The sequence below is a fragment of the Crassostrea angulata genome, chromosome 1, assembly GCF_025612915.1.
Source record: "Crassostrea angulata isolate pt1a10 chromosome 1, ASM2561291v2, whole genome shotgun sequence".
NCBI classification, from domain to species: domain Eukaryota; kingdom Metazoa; phylum Mollusca; class Bivalvia; order Ostreida; family Ostreidae; genus Magallana; species Magallana angulata.
The window spans coordinates 9,996,933-10,020,192 of record NC_069111.1 but is presented as its reverse complement, the minus strand read 5'-3'; the positions used below and the strand labels follow the sequence as shown (position 1 = coordinate 10,020,192).

General features: G+C 34.5%; 1 protein-coding gene across 1 annotated transcript; it reads right to left on the bottom strand.

Annotated features, from left to right (window-relative positions):
- Positions 1-3,315: 3,315 nt before the first annotated feature.
- On the bottom strand, positions 3,316-23,260 carry LOC128177247 (uncharacterized). The gene is made up of 8 exons (XM_052843888.1): positions 23,020-23,260; positions 14,060-14,293; positions 13,638-13,868; positions 13,149-13,223; positions 12,779-12,979; positions 5,798-6,016; positions 5,087-5,272; positions 3,316-4,462 (listed from the first exon to the last, which is right to left on the bottom strand). Exons 1-8 carry the CDS (start codon positions 23,258-23,260, stop codon positions 4,179-4,181), a joined length of 1,671 nt encoding a protein of 556 aa, XP_052699848.1. The 3' UTR covers positions 3,316-4,178.

Here is a 23,260-nt window from a genome sequence, read left to right as displayed (position 1 = left end):
TTTTAAGATCCATTCAACTACGTGTATTTCATTATTCTCTAAAGCATTCAACATTGAAAGATACCGTTCAAGATTATGTTTTGTTTTCCGTAAACTTATTATATCATATCACTAACATATAGTTTTATTTCCCCCATATAAATGCAATTTTAAAGTAGTTTCTTTATATTGGTTTAGATAGAAAGCTCCCAGACCAGTGGCCAAAACAGGGTTCAGAAATCGAGATTGTAAATTTTCCGTGCCGTTTTTAGCTCACCTGAGCTCAAAAGCTCAAGTGAGCTATTCTGATCACATTTTGTCCGTCTGTCCATCCGTCCGTCCGTCCGTAAACTTTTTACATTTTGAACTTCTCCAAAACCGCTTGGCCAATTTCAACCAAATTTGGCACACAGCATCCTTATGGAAAGGCAAATATAAATTGCAGAAATGAAAGACCAATCTTTATTCAAAGTGGAGAAAACCTCAAAACTGTAGAAAAAGGGCGGTGCATTTTTAAAAATCTTCTTCTCAAGAACTACTGAGTCAAACTCAACGTAATTTAGCATAAATCATCCTTATGGGAAGGAGAATATAAATTGCAAAAAATTAAAGGCTAATTCTGTTTCAAATTGGAGTAGTTTACGAAAATAATAATAAGACAGAGAGAATAGGGGTCAATCAGTTTAACTTCGGGCTCGATATTTCATATATCGAAAATCATTTTAGAGGACCAGTCTATGTTAGAAGCAGCCATCTTAAACGGAGATAAATTTGCTTGTTGTGCAACAGTTTACGTGCGAAGGGAATATTTGAAACAATCAAAATATATTTGTGCCGTTTATGTGAAGTAAATTTGAGGCTAAATATTTCAATGCGTTGACATTTTCATTTGTAACGGTGGCTTTAGCTTGTTTTGATTTTCGTTTTGTTTTTTTTTTTTTTCAACTTGAGAGGAACCATCGTCTTTATTTTAGAATTCAAAATTTTTACGTGTAGACCGGTAAATCAGACAGCTGATTGTTTACACGTACCTGCGCAAAATCTGATGCACTAACAACATATTATGAAATACTACTCATTATGTTGGTGCACGTAATTTGGTACGATCTCTACGTAATGGTTGATTAATGCAACATGTTTCATTAAGATGCTCAACAATTTCAATCTAAACGGAGATTATTCTCGCTGCTAGAAATATATAAGTATATATATGAAAAAAAATTGTGTTTTTTTCTTTGTTTTAGTGCATTTTTCTCTTGTTTGAATTGTCTACGAATTTCTATTTACAAACCTGAGAGTCAAGCACCGAGTTATAAGCAAGATACAGAGCTTTGCGCACAATGTTACTGTATGTTTGTACACAAAGCTGAGGTCATCCTTTAGTTCGTTTATATTTTAAATGCAGCTATGCTGAAAAGGAAATACCAAGTTTAAAAATCTTAAGTTGAATGTAATAAACTCATATGAACAAAAACATGACTCAAACCATGCTATGTATCTTGCTTATAATTTTACGATTGACGCTAAAATTTTGGTTGATCAATAGAAATGTCTTGCTAAAAGGATGATATGCTGTAACAACTTTCTGGTGCCCCTTCTTAAACAAATGAATTGCATAAAATCTACACAAATTCTTGATAGTTTTTCGAACACAAGTAAATAAAAACTACGTCTTTTAAACAGTTTCCATAGTCCTGACACATTATTATTATGAGGATAAAAGCATTATCGTTGTTCTTAAAAAAATATTGCAACGGAAAATCATATTTGTAGACATTTGACGTTTTTAAAAAAGATGAAAATAATGGGTGGGCCTTGGTACAAAAGAGCGACATGCCTGCCAATGCATTGATTTGGATTATAGCTCTTTCACATGTGTGACAACATTTTTCAGTTAAGTTTATTCATCAGTCAAGTGAGTAAGGATATGAAACGTCATACGAGATTCATGCCTGGTAAACGACAATCTTTTATAATGGAGAAGGCCAATTAAATTTTTCAATGCTTTAAATTTGAGAAATTGAGCGCATTCATTCTGTTGAATTGAGGTACACTTTTCTTCTTTCACATATAGGACTTTTTAAAATAAAATACATTAACTTGTAAGTAGTGGAGGAAGACAATGTACCTTTATGCTCTTATGTGTTTTAATCGTTTTATAAAGTGATTGGGAGATAGGGAACTGGAAGTTAACCTTGAACACCAACTGAAAATTTAGTTATTTATATTGCATATGGTCTTATTTTCGGTAAAAATGATATTCCATAAAGGTAAATATGTCAAAGATTAAGTATATGCAAAAGTAAGTGTAAAATTCGGATATTCATTTTTGGTTAATCTACCGAGGGGCATATGGCACAATATCCTTTATAAAGCAGTGTTGCTCAGGTGAGCGATGTGGCCCATTGGGCCTCTTGTTTTATTTGTCAGTATGCAGAACAACCGCTTGTGTAGATAATTGCCTAATGAATAGATATTAACAAAAACCCAATATTATGCCAAAAACTTGATCTCCAGTTGCTTCCGAAATACATGTCCATTGAAGAAATCGATTTCGGGGCGAAGTCGCGGATGTTACTTATTTGTCAGTCCGATAGCATTTATGAATATTTAAATTACTGGTATTTGATTCAAAATGCGTCGATTGCTGTGGTGAAAAATGTCATCAATTTTACTTAATACAAACACGGTGGGTATCCATATGTTGGTCAATAGCATTCATGAATATTTTAATTACCGATAATTGATCGTTTAAAATGTTTCGAATGATGACATTCAATTAAGATTGAGCAAGATCAACTAACATGGATGTCGATTTTTTGAAGCCAGTAAAACTTATGAATATTTCAATTATATTTCTAAACTTTATCGATTCAATAATACATAAACAATTACAAATAACATGACATTTAAAGAGATAAATTACCTGTACATTGTATTGCAACATACACATTTTCTGTGTTATAGAGATGAAATCCGTCGAACTGTGACATACAACTTTTTAAAATTAAAACCGGTTCATCGTACTACATACATAGCTTTTTTGATTTATACATAAAACCATTTTAACAAGACCTTGGACTTTCAGTAAGACGTAGCTATCTATTCCTTGCGTCAAAACAAGTTAAAATGACGCGGTTTCAAGCGAAATATGCACCGATTGCGTTGTCTTGGCTCAAAAGCCAGACAAATCTTGTTGATTTCAAAGAGCTATGGCTGAGTGGCCAACAATGAAATAGACAAGCCTACGTCACATTGCTGTTTGCCACAACTACCCAAAGTCCGAACGCTTGTTAAAATGGTTTTTTTAGATAAAAATTCACCAACACAGATAAAGTTTACTAAAACATATTTAAACATACTCTCAATCATAAGCATATTCAAAGGTAAGATATAACAGAGCATCCTTGAAACAACAATACACAGTGAATACAATCAAGTTTGTAGATAAGGCTAATAAACAGAAGACAAAACGAGGCTTAGAGGAGATACGATCAATCCTTTATACTTTTTTAATATGCCAAGAAAAGGGGTGGAGAGTTGATAAAACACAAGTGAAAACAAAAAGCAAGAACAAGTCCATTAACAAAAGCAAGGAAAATATTGATAATATCCTAAAATAATATTGATGATATCATAATATTATAAATATGATATATATGGAATGAAAAATAAATACTAACAGATTTAAGGCTAATCTTATCAACGACATTTTTTCAACAATACCCTAAGAACCTGAGACTAATTTACTATACTGTGGACCGTGTACCTCCATTATTTGAATCGAATGATATCGATATTACAGAGCAGGCCTGAGCAGCTAGGGTTTTTAGTCACGGATTCTAGATAAATAAAAAAATATTACGTTGGCTGATATAGGACATATCGGGGCAACTAATGTATAAAGGATATCTCATGTCCTATAGCATCTCCTGTACTAGACGAATATGTTGCTCTATTAAAAACTCTTACTACTAAATAGTATAAAGGACTCAGACAGAGTCCTAATAATATACCAATTTCATAAACTTGTATCTTCTGAATACTATTTTATACAAACATTTATATGATTTCATTCATGAACACAGAATTCTAAAAGTTCAGTTTTAGAGTTTAAAAAGACCTTAGCATGCAATACACATGCAATAATGACCGTATATTTTTATTCAGAATTTCACGTAGCAAATCAGCCCGCTTTATTAGCCAGATTCGGGACCGTAACGGATGTGTCTATAGAGTATTGGGATGTCACTACAAACAATAATGGACACAACCAGAGCGATTATCCCGATCCCAAGGACGGAACCAATTCCTTTCGCTGATTTTCTTTCGTCCTTTGCGCAAGTCTTCTTCCTCACTGTGGTTGAAAGAGCCTTCTCGTTGATTTTCAATTCTTTTTCCATTTCTTTAATTCTGTTTTGAAGTACTTGAGGGTCTGTGATAAAATTCTGAGACTTTAACCGCTCACACGGACACTTACAACCTGGTACCAGAAAATCAAACGTGACATTAATTTATATCATGTAAGACGAGTTATTAAATTTAAAATGTATTTTGTAATAACAATCTTTTTTGTGCTAGGAGTAAAACAAAACCCAGCAAGCTAAAAGAGCTAAAATGTTCTAGAAATTTCTTCGACGGATATCACAGAAGTTGTGATGACATGTTCTGAAAAGACAGAGGACAAACTCCCAAGTCAACTGAAGTATAACTCACTACATTACAAATTTAATCAGACTTTCCTGTGCATGTGACCATCTATAGAGTATTTTCCTATTTAATACAACTTGTCATAAAATTCTCTCAGCAAATTAAAGCATATTCAATTGCAATATTTGCAAAACTCCAATATAAAAAAATCAAATTAGAGTTTTCTATCAAAATACACTTCTACACACTATATCTTTTTTCTGTACAAAGTTCCTTACAAAAACTTTTTATCTGCCTAAAAACAACACCGACTGACCGATAAAATCAGTGAAACTCGTTGCTTGGAAGAATTATAATTATAAAGGACAACGGACACTACTCGGTTTGCGCATTATGTTTCGCAGCACAGTGAATGAAAGAATAATTGTTCTTACAGTTATTTATAAAAATTTCTTACGTTTACAGACAGGCTGATCTCCTGTCCAATCACCACTCTCGTTACAAACACTCGTTAAATTCCCTTTCACGAGACGATGATTCTTCCTGCAGGCGTAGGAGATAATATGGTCCACAAAATATTTTGGGGAAGGAGCAGATTGCCGAATTGTTGTACTGTTCTCGTGTGTTGGTTCCTGACATGTAACTGTGGAAAAAAGATTTTTATATCTAGATAATCCATAATTAAATAATCATTAGAGCCTAATTCGGAAATATTGATTGTGCCATCATTTGAATTTGAGTTTATCCAATAAATAGACCAGACGTGAAAACATGTCTCCCCCCCCCCCCCCCCCCCGTAATTTTTTAAAGTGAAAAATAAGAAAAAAATACCAATACAGTTTTCTTTGGAAATAAAAGAATCATAAGTTAAACAAAAGAAAAAAAATATGTATAAAATATTTTCCTTGAAAAAGAACAATACTGTATATCACTTTGATTATAAGTTCATTCCTAAAACATGGTAGATCGTGTTTTTCTTGTTATGACATCAAACGTAAAATCTACGCCAATCCTACATATGGATAAAACCCTATTGAAATTTCAAAAATGTTATTGCAATTAAAAATGAACCCGAAGTGTAAATTCTCGTTTTCTTAAAGCTTTTCAAATATACTGACCCAGCGAGGTGTGCTACCTTAACATCAGTGGAAGGTACCTGTAATCTTACCATTGCACACTGGGGCTTTCCCAATCCACTGGCCCTTTCGTTGACACTGCAGAGTGAGGTTTCCGTTGGTCAGTACATGTCGCTCCGCACAGTTTAATTTTCGAGACTTAAGGAACGCAGTGAAATTATTGCTGACTTTTAAATTATATGATATATCTGAATCTGTCATCAGTTGAGAGACAGGAATCGTGTTGTTGTAGGCCTTATTTGTACATCGGTCTGAAAAAAAAGAGAATCATATGTGGATATATTATAATGCTAACTATACTATCTAAGCATGTGTAATCGATAAAAAAAATACATGCAATGACTTTACACTTGGATTTTCTGGAAAAATATCTCCATGTGTTCTTGTTTTAATAACAGTACAATAGAGTGTTGACCAACCAGCTTCCTTAACACACCTGCAAATGTGTTCGGAATGTTTTCTTTATCGTTGCTAAGTTAGAAAGAATAATCTTCCCGCGACCAGGCTACGCTCAGGTCACAATAAGAATTCGTCCTATATACTTGCAATGCAGCAGCCGCGAAGCGGATTAACTTCGCGTCGATTTTAAGTCTGTTAAAAGTAATCTGCAGGGGAAAACACATTTTTATACATTACAAACCCTTTTCAACATGCACATGTAGGTTAGTTCACAAAATTTCCATTTAATGAGTCGTACAAAGGCATTTTGTTAAAACACATGTATGAATTTGCTTGCTATTTTGTCGGAAATCGCACTCAGAATGTCTCGGATTTTATCATTAACATGACGACCATATATATAAACAGCGAATTTTCAAAAAGTAGCAGTGATTTTGTTGCAAAAACAGTTATTGTGGTAATATGGGATTATAAAAGAGCAACATTGTATATATTTGAGACTAATCATATGAAAATTTAGGCGAGATACAGTGTGATATAATTTTTTTATTTTCAACGAAGAGAGTATATGGGACGAATTCTATCGTTAAACCGGGTCCGTAGGACATCTGTCATTTTAACGATAAAGCATTTTATCTATCGCTAAGTCTGTAAAAAAATCCAGAGGTGCTCGAATGAAAGTTCACGATACTTCCCCGAGATTTGTTCGGTTCCTGTGAAATTTCGAGCGGAAGTATAAGTGTTCGGATAATATTCTCAAAATATTTAAGTACTGGTCGTTTTTCATACCATATCCTACTTTGATTTATTCTAAAACATGTAAATCTATATATATGAGATATGTCTTATTTCATCGCCTAGCGGTTATTTAAACTAAGGCCAAATAAAAAAAGATACCTGTGGTTCCGGTCACCCGACCGTCCCTATTTTTGACCCCCGACCCTAAACTTTTTTTTCGCCAATTTTCAGATTTTTCCGGAATTTTCCCCGCTTTCAGTCATCGGCTCCAATACCGCAATGACGGCCTCCAATTAGGGTGAGAACATTTTAATTCCTATCAGTTGATTAATAAAAAGAAGATAAATCAAGAACTGTTTGTACCTTGTTTGTACAATAAATAAATTAGGACCAACCTAGGGGGTGACATGCACGCTTTTTGATCGGTACTTTCGCCTGAATTCCCTTCGAAAGAGATGTTGAAGTCACCCTGTATTCTGAGTTAATAAAACCCATAGACAAAAAAAATGATAATTATCAATTTCAAAAGGCGTTTTCACAGCCTCAGTTAACCCCTCTTGTGATAAACAACTTGCGACTGTCTTATCTATAGGGGCCAATATAAATACGGGTGATGCAACCACATACTGTGCGTTGAAAATTACAACCCTTACCGATGTTTATTTCTTTTAGTGTTTTTATTATAATTAGTTTGTAGCTTGTAATTAGCTTATAACACTGCCAAATTAATGCTGAAATAATCATAAAACAATATGTTAATTAACAGTAATTTTCAAGGTCCTCTGCATAACGGTTGTAATTGGGTCAAAGGGTTGGACTAATACCTCAAAAATACACCAAAATACAAAGACTGATTTTATTTGTCATTAAGCTAACACAATTGCAAAACATTTCATATATAAAATGTATGAATACATAAAAAAATTAAATTCAACAAATTGGATAATTTTAAAAAAAATAGATTGTTGTTTTAGTTTTTATTGATTTGTTTCTTATCCAATCTAAATATTAATTATGAAAGACTTAAACTTTGTATATCATTATAAGCATTACACTATTGTCAAGAAATGGAATTCTCTCTATCTTCTCAAGATTCTCCCTATTTTTCTGAAAGATAGAAGTGAATCTCCCTAAAATTTTGCTCTAAGTTGGACCCTAAATTGAATTTATATGGAATCTGCAACGTAAAAATAATTTTTAAAAATTTAAAATGAGAAATATTGAGATTGACCTTTGTTTAACTGAAACAAATAGAAACAATAACAAATCATAGCATTCTGAATCAAATTCGAACCAAATCGAATGAACTCTGAATCGTCCCAGCCCTATTATATAAATAGTGCCTGTTTGGGAGGGTAACAGTTGAAATTGACACCCCTCGAAAACCATTGTCAACCGACGCGAAGCGGAGGTTGACAATGGTTTTCGAGGGGTGTCAATTTCAACTGTTATCCTCCCAAACAGGCACTATTTATTTTGTTATACTGAATGTCTTTTTTAAAATTTTTAAGAAAATTTTACTGCTTTTATATAGGAATAACGTGAATTCTACAGCGAACCGTACGCGCATAACTTTCGCGCATGTAACATTTTTTAATGTTACCCGTTGCCAAGTGCGTTGCTAACGCAAAGGGTAATAGTAAATATTATTAACTGCGTCTTAACCAATCAGATTTCAGTCTTTAGCATGAAAGTATAACAATATTATTTATTATGCCTTCTGTCAGTTTGTCACTATATATTCAATACTCATCTATTTTCGCATAGTATCAAAGGATTTATATAGCGTAAGCATACTATGCCGAAATAGAGCACAGCGAATATTTTCAACGAAAATCTGTCAAGCGCCGACAGCGGGATTCGAACTCACGACGCTAAAATCATTGATTCTAGCATGAAGCCCAACGCGTTACCGCTACGCTAAATTAGCCGTTATAATTACAATCGGTATTTAGGTATATAAAACGTAGATATGTACGACTGACATCAAGCAATTAAAATTATTCATTTTTCCAAAAAAACTTCATTATTGACGGTAATTTTAAAGTTAAAGTTTCCTATAAACTTTTGAACAAATTGATTGAACATTTTTCAAAGAAATTCTACATGAGAATCACAAAAACGCTTTTTTAAATGACGCTTGATAAAGAATGTTCAAGAAAAAAAATTCACTGAGATTTCGTCTGCTAAACATTTCGAGTTTTTTCGGTAAGGCCAAACGTCTCTCTATATTTTGAAAAGAACATAAATCTTTGTTGACTTTTTATTGTACAACAACTTGTTGATTGAATAAACAATCAAATCAATTGATTACACGTAATTTGAAAAACAACAACAAACGCTTGCTTTTCCGGTGATTATTTTAAGGGACTTGTCAACACTCGAACGTCAGAGCTACTTATAGCAAAGCACGTCAGTATATTTAACAGTCGGCATAATAATAACAATAGTGTTGTGTTGTGCATGTACCATGCCTAAATAGTAGTCAGGGTTTGATACATAGTGCACCCGCCTCCGGCTCGTGCACCATGTATCAAACCCTGACTACTATTTAAGCATAGTACATGCACAACACAACACTATTATATAAATATAATACCGAACATTTAATATTTTTTTGTTCATGTTGTTTTTAAACAGAAATTATTTTTTTATTAATTTTTTAATTAAAAATATTTGTGTCATAGTAATAAAAGCTAGATGCTCTCTACCAATCTTAATTTAGTATATTTATCTCACTAAATACAAATGCCATCTGCAATGCAGTGCTAGGTACATGCAGTACTAAGAGAATCATTTTATACATTTCTAAAAAGAAAAAAAAATCCCAACTACCTACCCTAATTTTTTTTTAGACGTTACCGGAACCACACATATTTTTTTTATTTGACCTAAACGATGATTTTTAGAAGAGTTATCGTTCGTGTTCAACAACTCTACACGTGGTTGAAATTATAAACATTGGGTTGCCTAAAAAATCATAGCCTTGTTTGACGCTTTTGGTGTGCAATACCATGGTTTTTTTAAAAAAAAAGTCGAGTCATTTCAAGGAACATGCTGCATAAAATAGTATAGTCTGTTTCACTGGTGATGCTATTACTAGGTCAGGCGCGGATCGAAAATTAATCCTTAGGGGGTGGATCGCTACTAAGCATGTTAATTGTTGCAACAGCAGAAATCCGTATATTTTCTATTATCACATTTATTTCTAGAATTCATTTTATCCACCAATTAAAGAGCATAAAGTTTAAAATCAATAAACGTTTAGATTTTATATTTGACTACAGGGACCAATATTCCAGGAAATAGACTATCAACTCGAGGCACGGTTTTTACGGCGAAACTGTAAGGGTCAAATAAAACCATGTGTTCTAAATTTAAATGACAATAACATTCGCAGGAGTGTTTAAGTCATTGTCATTTCATGGTTATAGCTCTCAATGAGCTGTATTGTCTCTTTAATTCTTTCAAACATTTTACAACTATCATTATTTTATGTTGTATATTTTAGCTTTATCTTGCTTTCCATATATGTTTATGAATTGTTATTCAAACACACTCTTGATTTGTGTTCATTAAACGGGATTTTTTTTCATCATTTTGTTATATGATTATCTTTAACATCTAGATCCGCCGAATATTTTCATATTTCTTCTTCGTCAAGTGCTTTATTTAACATAACGTTCTAAGTGTATGAAGTTCTTTAAAATATTTAAAATTATGACGTTTTATTTGTCTTGTGCGAAAGTGGCAACAGTCATTATAGGATCGCCACACAAAGTGGCAACAGGCATTATAGGATCACCACACAAATCTTACGAAAGTTACAACAGGCATTATGGGATCGCTACACAGAGTGGCAACAGGCATTATAGGATCACCACACAAATCTTACGAAGTGGCAACAGGCATTATAGGATCGCCACACAAGTCTTACGAAAGTGGCAACAGGCATTATAGGATCGCCACACAAGTCTTACGAAAGTGGCAACAGGCATTATAGGATCGCCACACAAATCTTACGAAGTGGCAACAGGCATTATAGGATCGCCACACAAGTCTTACGAAAGTGGCAACAGGCATTATAGGATCGCCACACAAATCTTACGAAGTGGCAACAGGCATTATAGGATCGCCACACAAGTCTTACGAAACTGACTTCATGATGCGGGATTACGTACCAGAAGACCTGCAATGTGCCCACTTTTGACCGTGGAACATCACAACCGTTACCATCAGTTTGCCCAAGACGATGTTAACTGAGACCGTCTGCAAGTTTAGCCTACTGAATCCAGACTAAGTCCGGATTTCAGTGATGGTCGTAGACGTGTATGAAAAATGAGCGATCCAAGGGCTGCTGCATTGCTGAACATGACCGGTTTGGTGGTAGGTCAGACTTGGTTTGGGCAGGTATCAGTTATTACGGTTCCACAGACCTCTATATTATAAGAAATTGATCTCTAACCAGTGTTCGTTACATTGATGAGATCCTTGCACCGATTGTAACGCCTTATGCCTGCACCATTGGTGACAATTTCATTTCGATGGAAGAAAATGCCATACTTTACCATGTGAAAGTGGTCGATTAGTATTTCAAGTGGAAAAAATCGAGATGATGGATTGGCCGGCAAAATAATTATATCTTAATCCAATAGAGCATGCGACAAAACCAACTAAACACTCCCGTGATCTTGAGATTGCTCTTGTTAAGGAGTTGTTATGGATTCCCCAGAATAACTTACGAAAGAACTATATATGATATAAGTTAAATTTGCCCCCCCCCCCCCCCCCCCCCCATAATTCACCATTTTTTAGTGTTTCGGGTACAATAAAATGTAATGATATATTTTAGAGGAACTGATGAGAAATATATTTTTCACCTATTTATTTGATTTATTTGCACTCACAGGCAGTATATGACATCAGAAGTGACACTATTTCTATAATTCAATCAAAATTAGTCAAAAATTGACATTTTTTTCTTATCTTTTTATGAATGGAAAATATAGACCGCATGCTTGAACAAAGAAATTTTTTGTCACTTTTCAGCCTTGGCTAGATACATCTCTGATTAAAATATTTTGTTTGTTCAAGCATGCGCTCAATGTTTTCTGAAAGAAAAACTGCTTGAAAACAAGCTGTTTTATGCTAAAAATGCAAAAATGGCGGGAAAAGGTGGTTGTCTTTAGGATGTCATTTTACTAAATTGTGGGCAGTTGAATCAAAATGAACATTATGTAAAAAAGTCACATATATATATGTACAAAGAAAACAAAGAATTACAGTAAAATGACGATGTTCATTTTAGGGGGCCAATTTAGACCCATATCATATATAGAGTGGAGGGGGCACTTTTTTGCACAGCGAAGATTTTTCTATTAAAATTTACATATAAAAATGGAATAAACATGGAGTTGCCCCCCCCCCCCACCACTTTTATAGGACCATGTTAAAAAATTGAATTGAAAATAATGAAATAAACAGTTGAATTGAAGTTGAATTATAGGTATACCCCCCCCCCTCCCCCCCCCCCCCCCCCCCCGGATTAGGATTTTCAGGATTTTAAAAAGAAACTTTTTTTTTGTTTTTTGTTTTGCTTGTCAAGATTTTTTGGATGAGTCTGCCCCCCCCCCCTTTAAAAAACGATGCTACGTGCCTGACCAAGTTTGTCACGAGCCTTCCACTGTGTGTATAAAAATGGCTACAGCGCTTGCTCACCTATTTTTTTTTTTTTTGTAAAAGATAGAAGACTTAAAATTATTGTCCTCATTATTAAAGGGTAAATAGCACAAAGATCAAACAAATGCGAACACAAAGTGAACTTGGAGAAGTACTTGTTTGTTTGTTCAATGCAAGTTAAAGAAATCCTTACTTACCAGTGCAATAAAACCTGATTATGTTGTTTTTCAGTTTCCGACTTGTTGGAAAGGTACAGTGTTGTCTTCCGTCACACGCCTCTAAAATACTCACTAATTCTGACTCAGTCTGACTGGTCAGGTTCATGATAGAGAGGTAGTACTTGTAACAGTGTAAGGTGACGGTCCCATTTCCAAATGCAATTCTGCTGTCCCACAGAACTATAAGAATGGTACCAAAAGAAAAAGAAAATATAACATAAATCATCATTTATATTTAACAAAATTAATGATAGACAAACTGTTTTTATAAATCAGCAATTCGTTTAATTGAGAAGAAGTACTTAATGAAGTAAAGTTATCTTGAATTTTTAAAATCTTTTATAAATACCTAAGTGTTTATTATCCATTGTGGTATTTGGGCAATTACAACTAGGAACATCGCCATTAGTTGCATGTACACAACCTAAAACAGATTTATATGAAGCGCAAATGATAACCAAAAATCAAATATTTAAATACATATATAGAGAGTGCTAAAATACCTAAGGGAGTTTAATATGTGTATCACAATTCGCAATAATAATCGGATAATTTCTTTGTCGGCTGTTACAAAGTAATTGATCAAAACATATGCAATTCGAATTCAAACTAAAATGACTACACACGAGGCAATTTTCTGATACCAAAATTGTTAACATTGTAAATGTTATTTTGAAATTAATATATCATATCACGTCGTTGCTGCACAGTTTATTCATAAACGTATATCCAACTAGATGAAAAAAAAAATAAGAAGAAATCTGAAAATTTTCAGAATAATTGTAAGGTCTTACGCTCGGAAGGGGAAGACCTTAATAACTTGACACTATTAACACACCGAAAACTTCCGCCTCACAGAGTTCCACGTAATTGCCATGGTCCTTATCGTTGACAGTCCTGTTTACTAAGATGTAAATTTGGAGTCCATGGTGACCCCCAGGGAAAACGATCGTGTTTTGGTAGCTTGGTTTGACGTGTTCGTCATGATACACAGGATTAAGGGCGTTCAGCTTCTCTGGTGTTACCGTATGATTGGTGATGAAGACGTAATATTTTTCATGTCGAGAGTCTAACCAAATTAAAAGTATTTAGAATTAGTTTGAATTAATGTTAAAAAATTTCATGAAGATTGATTTATTTAAATGAAATGAATAGATATTCGCCAAGAAAGATATACATACCTGACGAAAATAATAACAAGTAGGGATACCCATGCCCCCAAGATAATAGGTAATAGCATTTATATTTATGAAAACTTACATTCCTCTCTGAAGATTAAGTTGATTTTAAATATCATCGAAAGAGATTTGAAGGTAACCTGCCACCAGGCAGTTCGATTCCAGACCTTCTCCTGAGTCCCTGCGCATTGAGGTATGTAACCTGAATATTTTTCATTAAAGGCGTTTTCTGCGTCACCCTTTCCGAATTCACCGACATATATCGATGATATGTTGGTGTTGTTTCGATGAGACTTACCCAGATTACACAGATGACCTAAAGTTGATGAAAAAAAATGCTAGTCATTGACGTTGAAGTCTTTTACTCTTACCAGTGATGTTTCCCGATATGTGTACATATAGATTAATGTTAAGATGAATTTTTTAAGTATTAATGGAAAAAAGTTGTTCTTTTAAAAAATTACCTAAACGGAAATTAATATGGAGTGTAATCGTGTTAAAAAATCCAGACCTATAAACTTGTAAATCCGAATATGCAGTCGTGTTGGTGTGTGAGCCTGAGTATGCATGAGAGTAATTTTAATCGTATAACCTATAAATCACTTCAGAGTTGACCCCGCAGACCTTCAATCTAATTTTTCATACAGATGCACAATTGCAGCGTTATAATGTTATCGTATTTTGAAATGACTATATATGGAAACAGTGACGTCAACGATAGAAAATGCTAGCTGCGGGTGAAGGCATGCCGTAACCGCCGTAATGGGTAAGGAATAATTAAAGAAAATATTATAGGTAAGCCCATAATTCCATTATCTCTGGATAATAACATTTCTTAGGAAGTATGACTTTTCGGAAAAATAAATTATTAGCTTGGTGTACATTTTAGCCAGAGAATGTATAAAAGATGCAAGTGAAGAATTCTATTGGTTTTAGATACCGATATCCTTCTAGAACTGGAAAAAATTACATATAATGTCTTTATTTGAATATACATATAAATAGATATACAGGCATTTTTATTAGAGTGATTTAACCAGTTGTTAAAGTATAGAAAACTCGGCTGAATAAAGAAACTACATGTATCTCCAAAAACATCCTTATCGCTACCACACAGTTAGGACAAGAACCCCCCCCCCCCCCCCCCCGGGCGAAAAATTACACGGGGTCGGCCAGCTGGTCAATTAAATAGCTAAGTTACAAAGTTATCAATAAAAAAACCAAAACTTTTTCACGACATTTGTTTTGAGATTTTGATTAATATTAGACATAAGGCCTAACCTAACCTACAAAACTTCACCGATCCTACCATTTTTAGATGTCTGTTTTTATCCGATTGTGAATTTTATATCAATTCTATTAAAAATCCGTTTTTAAATAGGACACAAACAAACATTCTTAGGATTCATGCAGAAAAATATGATGAAATAAAAAAAATTCCCTATCTAACTAACCTAATTTTTTCATCAGTGTTACCCTAAGAAGCGACACCCCCCCCCCCCCCCACTTTAAAAAATAAATAAAAATTCCAAATAAGGTTAACTGTTGTGAAATTAAAATGTGTATAAATTCTTGATGTTTCATTTTGTATTGTCGGCAATATATAGGGGAAAAGCCTATCATGCAGGTAAAAATTGGCATATTTCTTATTTCAAGCAATTAGTACTGGAAATGAGTATGACGTCCTGAATGTCGGTTCAATACAGAATCAATAAGTGAAGTTGGTAGATAAAAATTTTCCGGAGAGCTAATATGATATAGTTTTCTAGAGTATTGTTAACCATTTTTAAAAGCAGCTACTTAATTTTGTGAAATTATCGTCAATGCAGTATATATTGTTTTATAGGTTACACGATCAGAATTCACTTTTATACCCAGGCCCACTCACCAACACGATTGCATATTCGGATTTACAAGTTTTCATGTCTGAATTTTTTAACACGATTACCCTCCATAATTAAAGGTTAATGTATGGATTTACTACAGGAAATATTGAAAATCCAGTAGGATTTTCTAAAAATCTTAGAGGAAATAAAATTTCTATAGGAGAAAAGTACTTCCTGTAGGAATTTGATTCAATCAGGTAGTTTTCCTACAGGAGATAAAGATTTCCTATTAGATTTAAAAATCCTATGGGAGTTCTGTTCGAATTCCATCGAAAATTGAATTCCTGTTGGAAGTTCTTTTGTTCCAGTAGAGAATTCCAAATATCCAATAGGTAGAAATCAATTTCGTGTATGAATTTATGGGAAAAAAAGTGCCCCTTCCATGGATCAGATGATATTCACCCCCTTCCAATAATGATATATTTCCGTAATTTAAAATGGTGGTTTTTTAGTGTATGTGGGATATTTTTACTTTCCGATCACTTCAATACATATTTTTTTAAATTACTGACTGTTTTTTCTACAATTGTTAGCCCCCCCCCCCCCCCATCATGCCTATTGCTTACATATTTCCGGCGTGCCCCCACCCGAGAAACAACATCCAGACACTTGTCATCATGATGTGATCAATTGATATAAAAGTAAAACTTTATGAAAGAAATTTCTTCAAAATATATAGGGTAGAAATAATTAGACTAGGCCTCGTTAAGAATAAAAAATGACATTCTTTTTTTCGGGCATATCCGATTCATTTTGTACATGTAAATGCAGTGTTTTACTTAACATTAATTAAGATTGTGTGAGGAAACACAAGAACAGGTCATCTAACTTAAGACAAATTAAACAATACAAGTATTTACCGGATCGGTGAGATGTGTGCAGAACTGCAGACTTTCATCTCTCTTATATTTGAGTAGAGAAAATATTTTTTACTGTTCAACAGATATGTTACTGTTTCTAGTCACTGCATTTTTAGTAATCCATCAGAAAATGATTTAGAAAAATAAGTTCATAGTGCATGTACATGCAGCATACTTTAAAAAGTCGTACATCGTTAAAACAATACCGGTAACGGTACATGCTGAATAAAGATGATACACGTTAGGTTCAAATTTTTTTTTTACTTTCTAAATCCACCCACTATTAGCATAAATTTCTACTATTAAGGAATTTATATCAGCGTAAAATCGCGAGAAGCGCATCTTGCAAACTTTCAAGTCTCGCTTTTTTTTTGGACATATGTAACCTACATTAAACTATGATAAAAATTCGGCATTAGCGATTTTATGTTCTCGCGATTTGATGGAAAACGGCTGAATTGCGGAATTAAGTACTCGGGTAAAATAAGAAATCTACAGTATGCGGTCTGAATAATGATTTCCTATCTTTAAAATAAGATTATTTTTAGCCGGGCTCTGCTGAAAGAAGAGTCATGGCTGTAGGCAGGCAAATCGCCAATGTTACTTTAAATAGCACAACTTTAAAAGTAAACAAAAAACCAAACAGGGTCAAAGTAAAGGCCTCCCCTATACCAAATAGTTACACAAAGAGCCACGTTTTGTCAAAAGTGTTGGCATTTTGTTTCTTTTTTAATTTCGAGAGAATTGTCTATCTTTTTTAGTTTTCTTATTAATTACGTGATTTAAAAACAAGACTATGCATTTTGGACACATACCATGTGCATGAATTTCCATGAACTACTTTGCTGCGCGTTGAAGAAATGGGGATTGAATATATAACGTTTGTTGCTAAAAAGGCAGCAACTGTTGAACTAGACAGACATATTTTTGTTTATAGCCGCTTACAAAATTTGGTCGCTCTCTGACGCTTTTCCGACTTTTAAAAAAGCATGAGAGAGAGAGATTTTCAGTCTTTACTACACAGTATGCATAAAGACACACCAAAAGAGCCCGGCTTTCAGTACTCCAGTACTTATATTTTAGTTGTACTGATAATATGTTAATATCAATGCGCTGTAAAAACAAAACGGTGAAGCAGACACCTAAAATTAACAGCAAAATATTTCTATAAAACTTTTCCAAATCATAGCCAATTTACATGGAGCATTAAGCTAATATCGGGGAAAACCGAAATGTAGTTAAATAAATTTGTGTGCAAATGTTTCAAAATTTGAATTGTTATTTTACGTACTGGCATGTTTACTTGTTAAGTAAGAGCAATAAGAATTTAATTATATTACTATTATTATATTGGTATTTTATTATAAATTTGAAAATAAGGAATACTTACAATTTAATGTTCTACACAAGAGAATTGCCAATAAAATACTAGTATGCTTGATTCCTCGAAACATATTTGTTAACGAGATAAATCTTTTTTGTTTTACGTGTAACTCCAAAAACTTTCAAATTTAACTTCGTCTTTAACTTTGGCCAATATAACATATTCCACAGTCATTGGTATTTCGTGTACCATCGATCAACACGACGCTATCCTGGTTCTATATCCTCTCTGGTGTCGATCAAATTCGTACGTAAGAGCATAAAATTATATGCATTGTCAAAAAAAAAAACCCCCAAAAAACCCAAACAATAAACAGTACCAAACATCCTGAAAAGTCAATTCATGTACACATTTATCGATTTTCATAAAACAAACGAAAGAATTTTATTATGCATATTTATTTCTTCATTTTGTCAAAAATACATGAATGCATTGTAACATGACCAAGATATAACAAATTACCGAAGCGCTGCTTAAAGTTCACTGCTAGTAGTATATAGTATAGCAAACCGTTCTACCCTAAAATGATGAGATGATGAGCAAGCTAAAAATAGACCCGATGAGTAGCCCTATGACCTTTAAAAGACCCGATGAGTAGCCCTATGACCTTTAAAACTTTGCTAATAATGATATAACAATTAAAAGTCTGAAACCTTTTAAACTTTGCTAATATATATATATAGCAGTCGTATTATGTAAACCTTAAAATCGGTTGTGTAAATAAATACAAAGCTAGTGTGATGTAAATACGTCTCGGATATAAGTTGAAACAGGAGTACCTCTTTGGATTTGATTTTATTCAACATGAATATCGATAACCTATTACACCATATCGAATATAGTATGGTAGAAAGTGAAGTGTAGAAGTGTTTAACTCTAAATGAACTGATTTAATGGCCAGAGCCGAATAAGTATACTCAGCACCATGCAGTCAATAAGAAATTAGAAGAATTTCGGACAGAGTAAGTTATTTCATTATTATTAATTTCGGTTTGAAAAATGAAACTAAATAGGTGTAAAAGAGAATTATGGATATATATCAACTTTTTATTAGGAATAATAGCGAGGAAGATAGTTCAGACGAGAGTTTGAGCCTTGATCTCTATGCGGAGAGTGGTGAGTCCGATGATGATTTGTGTGTTAGTTACTAAAAGTTCATTACATAACCAGAATCCTTGAGGCACCATGAGTACGATGCATAAGTGCAGTCGTAGATATGTTGGAACTAGTTGATAAGAGAAAAAAAAAGTTGAGTAATTAGTCTTACGTATCAAGTATCATGAAGTATTCAAACCTGTCAGCGAGGAACAATAAGTTAACAAAATGTCTGAATTTCAGACCAAAATGTTGTTGTTGATATGGTGAAACATGTATATGACCGAATCATGTTAGAATTATTCTTACGTAAAAAGTTTCACGAGGTAAATCAAACAAGATCAATGAGGAACAATAAGAGCAAACGAAATATTATATCAGAGTTAACAAAATGTCTAAATTACATGCTGAAATGAAGGGCGATGGAAATGAGTTTGAACACTACTTTATCTCTTAATAAAATAAAAGGTTGCGAAATTTTTATGTAAATAATGAGGTAACATATAGGTATATATAAAGTCGACAATTTCATCAAAAATACTGACATTCTGTATTAAATTCAACACAGCCATGGCCGTAACTCTGTTCAGCTGCGAATTGGGAGAAGGGAGAGTTTTGAGCATTATAAAAGACGAGGCGGAGTATTTTATAGATCTCCGGATTGTTGAAAACGACGATCAGCCGTCTAGGAAAGGCCAGCGCCTATCACTGAGCCGTTGGAAGAACCTAATCAACAACATTGAAGACATAGAAAAGGAATTAGAGAGTATGAAAAATAAAGAGGACGTCGACTACCGACTTCACTTGGGAGGTAACATTTGTTTCAATTAAAACACCGTACTGGTGCGTGAACCTCCGGAAGTTTAGGGACGGGACCATCCCCACGCATGAAGGGCTATCCTTAAAATTTAGACAGTGACAGCATATGATTGGGAGGTTGGATGAAATCCACTTCCAACTCCCAATTGACATTGAGACAGTGATACCCTGTCAGCTATCGGAAGACCACCAGAACCAAGTCGGAATGCTCCGGTGTCCCGAGTGTAATCCAAACGATTTTGATGCATACAGTGACTATTAACTGTTTTTGATTTGTGTCTGTTTGAATTGAATTTGTTGAATATGTCTATCTTACAAATAAAAGCATGTGTTCAAACGTATGATTTTTCATTTGGTGTTTCACTGTAAGTCATTAAACATGTTTCCTTTTGAGAGTCATACAACGATGTCTATATCTGGCTGTACGGGCTCTGGTAAAACTACGTGGGTACGAAAACTAATGAAATATACTCGAGAAATGTTTGAGGGACCAAGTCCTGATAATATTTTATACTGCTATGGTATTTATCAGAGTGCATTTGACGAAATGGAAAAAGAGTTTCCGAACCTAACATTTTTGCACGGGTTACCGTCCGAGTTGGATATTAACGCCCTCTGTCAAAATGGAGATCATAACATGATCATTATCGATGACTTGATGCACGAGGTAGTTAAAAATGGAGAGATGGAGAGGTTATTTACTCAAGGGGCTCATCATCGTCGACTGACGATCGTTTACTTAAATCAAAACATGTACTGTCAAGGGAAGCACTCTAGAAATATTAATTTAAATACGCATTATATGATTTTACCGAAAAATCCGCGGGACGTTAACCAGATCCACTGTTTGGGCAGACAGGTATTTGGCGGGAAATCCAACGCTTTGATAGAGGCGTATAACGACTGTTTATCCAGTCCCTATGGATATCTCGTTTTAGATCTTACCCCCCATGCCGAGGAACAATACCGAATTAGAACCGGGATATTCCCGGATGAAACCTGCATCGATTATATTCCGAAGTAATACTTATTAGAGCAAAAGTTTGGTTTACTATACACAGCGAGCCCAGTCCAAATCCGGGCTTTAACAGAAACAGTTCACAACCTGCTTTTAGGTTCCCTAACTTTGAACGAGAGTTTGATCAAGCTAATTCGTAAAAGAAGAAAGTTGCTATTAAATTTTAGCAATCCAGAACGCTCGTTTAAAACCAAACTCCGCGCATTGAGATCGCATTACCGTTACTTCACGGAACTTTTATGTCTGGCAAGCCCCGTTATTTTTCAACAAAAAAATGAACTACACTCGGAAAATGGTGTTAATTCCGATTGAGCAGTACGAACGACTGTTAAAAAGAAAGCATACTGAAGCGCAGTCCGGCGCGGGAAAGTCCGCACGCGCAGAGCCGCCGCCGCCCGGTATTCCCGCAAAACGAAAAACCGACAAGTGGATTCAATTGAAATTTTGATATAAAACAATGAATAAGACGATGTATTTGCAACATCTATTTTTTATGAATAATACTCTTTGTGACTTTATACAGTCTTTTTCGATTTCTGGGAATGTTTACGTGTCCATTTGTCTATACCAAGAAACTTTCAGAATTGATCTGAGATTTTTCATCAACAAGAAAGCTACGATTAAAGGTTTACACCTAACTACCGAACAGTGGCAAAGACTTATCAAGATAATTCCTATCATAAACAATGTACTCTCTAGACTTTCATATAAACAATAATGCTTGAGTTTGTAGATATTTATTTATAAAAATGTAGATATTTATTTCAATAAACATTTTAAAAAACAAAACAAAACAAGGGTTGTATTTTATTATTATTCGGGACTCAGCGTAATGTCAAGCACCTTAGTGTCTACACCATTGTCCTCAACTCGACGTTTGCAGTAAAAGTAAGGACTGGGCTCGCTGTATATAGTAAACCAAACTTTTGCTCTAATAAGTATTACTTCGGAATATATACGATGCAGGTTTCATCCGGGAATATCCCGGTTCTAATTCGGTATTGTTCCTCGGCATGGGGGGTAAGATCTAAAACGAGATATCCATATTCCATAGGGACTGGATAAACAGTCGTTATACGCCTCTATCAAAGCGTTGGATTTCCCGCCAAATACCTGTCTGCCCAAACAGCGGATCTGGTTAACGTCCCGCGGATTTTTCGGTAAAATCATATAATGCGTATTTAAATTAATATTTCTAGAGTGCTTCCCTTGACAGTACATGTTTTGATTTAAGTAAACGATCGTCAGTCGACGATGATGAGCCCCTTGAGTAAATAACCTCTCCATCTCTCCATTTTTAACTACCTCGTGCATCAAGTCATCGATAATGATCATGTTATGATCTCCATTTTGACAGAGGGCGTTAATATCCAACTCGGACGGTAACCCGTGCAAAAATGTTAGGTTCGGTAACTCTTTTTCCATTTCGTCAAATGCATTCTGATAAATACCATAGCAGTATAAAATATTATCAGGACTTGGTCCCTCAAACATTTCCCGAGTATATTTCATTAGTTTTCGTACCCACGTAGTTTTACCAGAGCCCGTACAGCCAGATATAGACATCGTTGTATGACTCTCAAAAGGAAACATGTTTAGTGACTTACAGTGAAACACCAAATGAAAAATCATACGTTTGAACACATGCTTTTATTTGTAAGATAGACATATTCAACAAATTCAATTCAAACAGACACAAATCAAAAACAGTTAATAGTCACTGTATGCATCAAAATCGTTTGGATTACACTCGGGACACCGGAGCATTCCGACTTGGTTCTGGTGGTCTTCCGATAGCTGACAGGGTATCACTGTTTCAATGTCAATTGGGAGTTGGAAGTGGATTTCATCCAACCTCCCAATCATATGCTGTCACTGTCCAAATTTTAAGGATAGCCCTTCATGCGTGGGGATGGTCCCGTCCCTAAACTTCCGGAGGTTCACGCACCAGTACGGTGTTTTAATTGAAACAAATGTTACCTCCCAAGTGAAGTCGGTAGTCGACGTCCTCTTTATTTTTCATACTCTCTAATTCCTTTTCTATGTCTTCAATGTTGTTGATTAGGTTCTTCCAACGGCTCAGTGATAGGCGCTGGCCTTTCCTAGACGGCTGATCGTCGTTTTCAACAATCCGGAGATCTATAAAATACTCCGCCTCGTCTTTTATAATGCTCAAAACTCTCCCTTCTCCCAATTCGCAGCTGAACAGAGTTACGGCCAT